Source organism: Caretta caretta, chromosome 13 (assembly GCF_965140235.1).
Source record: "Caretta caretta isolate rCarCar2 chromosome 13, rCarCar1.hap1, whole genome shotgun sequence".
Taxonomy (NCBI): Eukaryota; Metazoa; Chordata; order Testudines; family Cheloniidae; genus Caretta; species Caretta caretta.
In genome coordinates, this window is record NC_134218.1 from 2,842,126 (window position 1) to 2,846,283 (window position 4,158).

Genomic DNA, 4,158 nt, shown 5'->3' on the forward strand with positions numbered 1-4,158 from the left:
CCTGGTTGATTTAAGGCTGTTTACTTCAGAGAGGGTGGTTTTAAAGTTATGACCTGTTAGCTGTTGAGATTCAAAAAGCTGTCATTCTAGTTAACACCTCTGGTGTCCCCCGTCCCATTTCCCAAAATTGTGAAACTTTAAGCCAATCGGTTAAAATAGACATGCTTATACCTCTGATAAAGTATAAAGTGAGTTCTGTCCAACCCAGCTGGAATAGTCACCCAAACTGGCTGAGTCACCGCTTTTGCCAGGGAGCCAGGCCACACTCCCACAGGCAATGACCCAGAAGATTGCTACTGGCCCAACAGGTCATTACAGGATAGACATCAGCACTTGATGTAGGCAACATATTTGTTCATGGCACTCTAGTCAACCCTCGCCAGCATAATTACACTGCCCGAGTGTCCAGAATTTCACTCCACCACAGCTGGACTTTCATGACCAGACTAACCCAGGCTGTAGTTGCTCAGGCTTTCGGATTGGACTGTAAGCCAAGGCTAACACAAATGCAGGCATGGCCTTTATGAAGTAATTCATTAACTAACCAGTTTGCACCCCCTGCCCTACAATTTACTAGTTCTGGTCACAGAGCCAAGTCCAGCAAAGCACCATTTAAAGCCATGTTTAGAAGGGCCCCATTGACTGGCAGGGGCACAGGGGAGCCAGGGCACAGGAACGACAAAAGGAGACAGTTCTCCATAAACAATCAGCATTTGTTTAATAACAAAAACTCCAACTATTGTAGAACAATATTCTTGGTAGCATCATTGTAATATACAATACAGGGAATATTCTCAGCAATCTGAGAAGGATACAGGTTTAGGTTGTTTTTTATAAAGTTAAGAGTCTCCCATACAGAAAAGTCTCAAGAGCCTCTGATGTCGCAGCAGCAGGTGTAGAGCCAGGGCTGTTGCAAAGAGCCCCAGTCCTGGTTCCTGTTCCTCCTTCCAGGATCCCAGAAGGCCCCACTCGCAGGCGAACAGGAAGGCTCAGCGCAGACTCCGCATCCTCATCTCCTTCAAGAGGCTTGCCACAGCTCTCCCTTCAGACTACTCCTGTGGAGCTAGGGAGTGGGGGGGGGGGGACATCGGCCAGACCTCCCCCTTATGGGGGACAGGAGAGAGCTGCTGCTCTTCAGCCCTAGGAGTGCGCCATGCTCCCAGGCAGGCTCTCAGTGGCAGAGGATCCTGTCGCCGGCACTCACACAGGCAGCCTGCTGGAGCAGAGAGGAAAGCAAAGGGTAAATCACAAGTGGGGCCATGGTCCTGCTCAGTCTCCAGGTCACAGGGCAGCAACTGATGGCAGGCTTCCCTCCTCTCCATCTCATGCCTTCGGAAAAAAGCCACATTGGCTAACACCTTAATGCTGCATAGGGACCTAGCCTGACCCACAGGGATGGCAACTGGGGGTCACTCCAATCCTCCTACAACCAGACCAGGCCAAGCAAGGCATTTTACAGTCACAGCCTTCTAGATACAGAGACGCTTCCCAAGCCTTCTCCTCACCCTTATTAGCCTTTCCTGGGTTAGGAGGCTTGAGGGGCTAGCTGCACAGGGAGCCCCCCCCCCGGGAGCCAGATCAAGGGAACCCATACCACCAAAGTAGGGCAGCTCCGTGCCCAACGGCTCTGGGGAAGCCCACAGCAGGCTGGTCAGGCCACTCAAACGGGAAAGAATGGCATGGCCAGACACAGAGAGGCAGGGCACCCGGGGGCGGGGGGGGAAGGAGAGGCAGGGCACCCGGGGGCGGGGGGGGAAGGAGAGGCAGGGCACCCGGGGGCGGGGGGGGAAGGAGAGGCAGGGCACCCGGGGGCGGGGGGGGAGGGGGGGGAAGGAGAGGCAAGTAGGAGGCCCCGGAGCCCAGCACGGGTGGCGGGGCCGGGGGCACGGAAAAGCCCCGGTCAGACGGCAGGAGAGGGCAGACGGGAGCAGGCAGAGGAGCAGGAAGGGGGAGAGGGGCCCCGCAGCAGGAGGGGGTCCCAGCCGCCTCACCTCGGCGGCGCCGCCGGGCTCCCCGTCGGGGCCGCCCCCCAGGGGCTGGCCGCGGGCCGGCGGGTGCTGCAGCTCCAGCTGCAGGTCCCAGATGTAGTCGATGACGTGCTGCAGGATCTCCACCTTGGAGACGCGGCGGTGGCGGGGCAGGGTGGGCACCAGCGCCTGCAGCCGCGAGTAGCAGCCCTTCATGTCGTAGAGCAGCGAGGCCGCGGCCGCCGCCTGCTCCGCCTGCTCCAGCAGCGGCAGCCCCCGCGGGGAGCCGCCGGCGGCCCGCGACAGCGACACGCTCTGCTCCGACAGGCAGCGCACGGCCTCGCCCGCGCCCCCGCCCAGCCGCACCCGCTTCAGGGCGCAGCTGGGCCCGGGGGAGGCGGCGGCGGCGGCGGCGCTGGCGACCTTCATGCTGGGCTGGGAAGCGGGAGGGGAACCCGGCGGCGGCAAGACCCTGCGAGGAGCACTGGCCCGCAGCGGGCCGCGCCGGCAACTTATAGACGGCAGGGCCCTGGGGGGCGGAGCCAGCTCCCTGCCCAAGCAGCCAATCCGAGAGGCCCTCCTGGAGGGGGCGTGGTTCGCAGCCCCGCCCCGCCCCCTGCCGCCCGTCTCCGTGCAGCGCGCTCGGAGGCCGCTTTAAAGGGACAGTGACGCGGCGAGACAAATGGGGTTGGGGCGGGAGCGTTTCACGCGCGCGGGGAGGGGGGCGGCGTGCAGGTGGAGGCCGCTCCAGGGCATTTGGCCGGGAAAGGGGGAGGATTAAAGGAATGTGACAGGCACTTGGAATAGCTTTTTAATGACTCTTCCGACACCGCCCCCCAACTTGTGGGCAGAGCCCCCTCCCCCGCGCCGACAAGTCCAGCTGCCCAAGAGGATCTACCCTGGGGGCAGAGAGCAGCACCCCCCCCCCACCTCCACCCCGCATGCAACAGGCGGACCACACTGCGGGGCTGGCGGGGGGGCACAGTCTGCAGCATAAGGAAGGCCGGACCGAGTCAGACCAGGGGCCCAGCTGGTGACCCTCCGGCCAGGGAGATGGGTGCGGCTCTGCTGGGGAGCGAGCGGTCGTTAATGAGCGATTCGCTGATTGGGCGGGCAGCGCGTATGAAACTAGGCCATGCCCAGGGCTTTGCTGCACCCCTCAGGTGTGTCGCGGGGCCACGCGGAGACCCACACCTGGCCCCGGCATTGCGAGCTCGCCTCCTCCCCGCGCTCAGGTGTGGTTCCTGGCCATCGCCCGGCGCCCTGGGGCGGCCGGGGCGCGGAAGCAAACGCGGGGCTTGTGTGAAAGCCGGCGGGAGGGGCAGACGAAGCGCCCGCCGCGGGCCCCGGGGAGCTCGGCGGGTGCGGGGTTCCCCAGCGCGCCGGAGCTCGTGCAGCGCCCACCTCCCGCGCTCGCCTTGCGGGGACTGTTTGCAAACCCCCGCCCCCGCTTCGTGTCTCCCCCGGCCGCGGCGCTTTGCAGCCCGCCCAGCGCCGATCTTCCCCGCGTCTCCCCCGTTCCCACAGCCCCAGCCGCCGCCCGCCCGGGCTCCGCAGCCGCCGCCCCCCTCCGCAGCCTGGTTCTGTGTCTCAACACGCTGCTCAGACCGTTAGACGCCAGGGCTGTGATGTCACCCATTCATAAAACCCTGAGGGCTGTCAGCCTGGCGCCTCGCGGGCGGTGCCCATGGAGACCACAAGCCGCGAGCCGCCGCCGCCCCCCCCCCACCCCACCCCCGCCCGTCACCTGCCGCCGGGGCAGAGCCTGAGAGCGGCCCCGGCCCGACGGTCATTGATCACCTGGCAGGCCGGGAGAGGAGATTACCGCCCCCTCCCCCTCGCACCGCCTCCCCCCCCGCCCCGTGCATCCCCCTCCACCAGCGTGGGGCGGGGGGGCTCCTGCCCTCGCCCTCCCCAGGCCTTCCACGAGCTCATGGCGCTGGCCCCGGCAGCCCCTCCTCCGGCTTGGATGGGGGGCGGGGAGGGCTTGTTCGCTAATACAAGTAAATCAATATTTCTGTACATATGCAAAATGGAGGAAGGGGTCAGGAGCCCGCCTGGGTTGGTTCCCTGCACTTCGGTCACCGGTGTTCACAGCACTTTCCAGCCACCCCTCTGTTCAGTCTGATGACAGGATAGGAAGCAGAGACCATTAGTCCTGCTTGACCGATGGGGAAACTGAGGCACAGAG

General features: G+C 63.8%; 1 protein-coding gene across 2 annotated transcripts; it reads right to left on the reverse strand.

Annotated features, from left to right (window-relative positions):
- Positions 1–692: 692 nt before the first annotated feature.
- ID1 (inhibitor of DNA binding 1) lies at positions 693–2,606 on the reverse strand. 2 transcript variants are annotated; one of them, XM_048820455.2, is made up of 2 exons: positions 1,992–2,606; positions 693–1,216 (listed from the first exon to the last, which is right to left on the reverse strand). In XM_048820455.2, exons 1-2 carry the CDS (start codon positions 2,394–2,396, stop codon positions 1,172–1,174), a joined length of 450 nt encoding a protein of 149 aa, XP_048676412.2. In that variant the 5' UTR covers positions 2,397–2,606; the 3' UTR covers positions 693–1,171. The 2 variants fall into 2 exon arrangements, with proteins under 2 accessions (XP_048676412.2, XP_048676413.2); XM_048820456.2 differs by having other exon boundaries at positions 693–1,213; positions 1,992–2,605.
- Between the last annotated feature and the right edge of the window lie 1,552 nt (positions 2,607–4,158).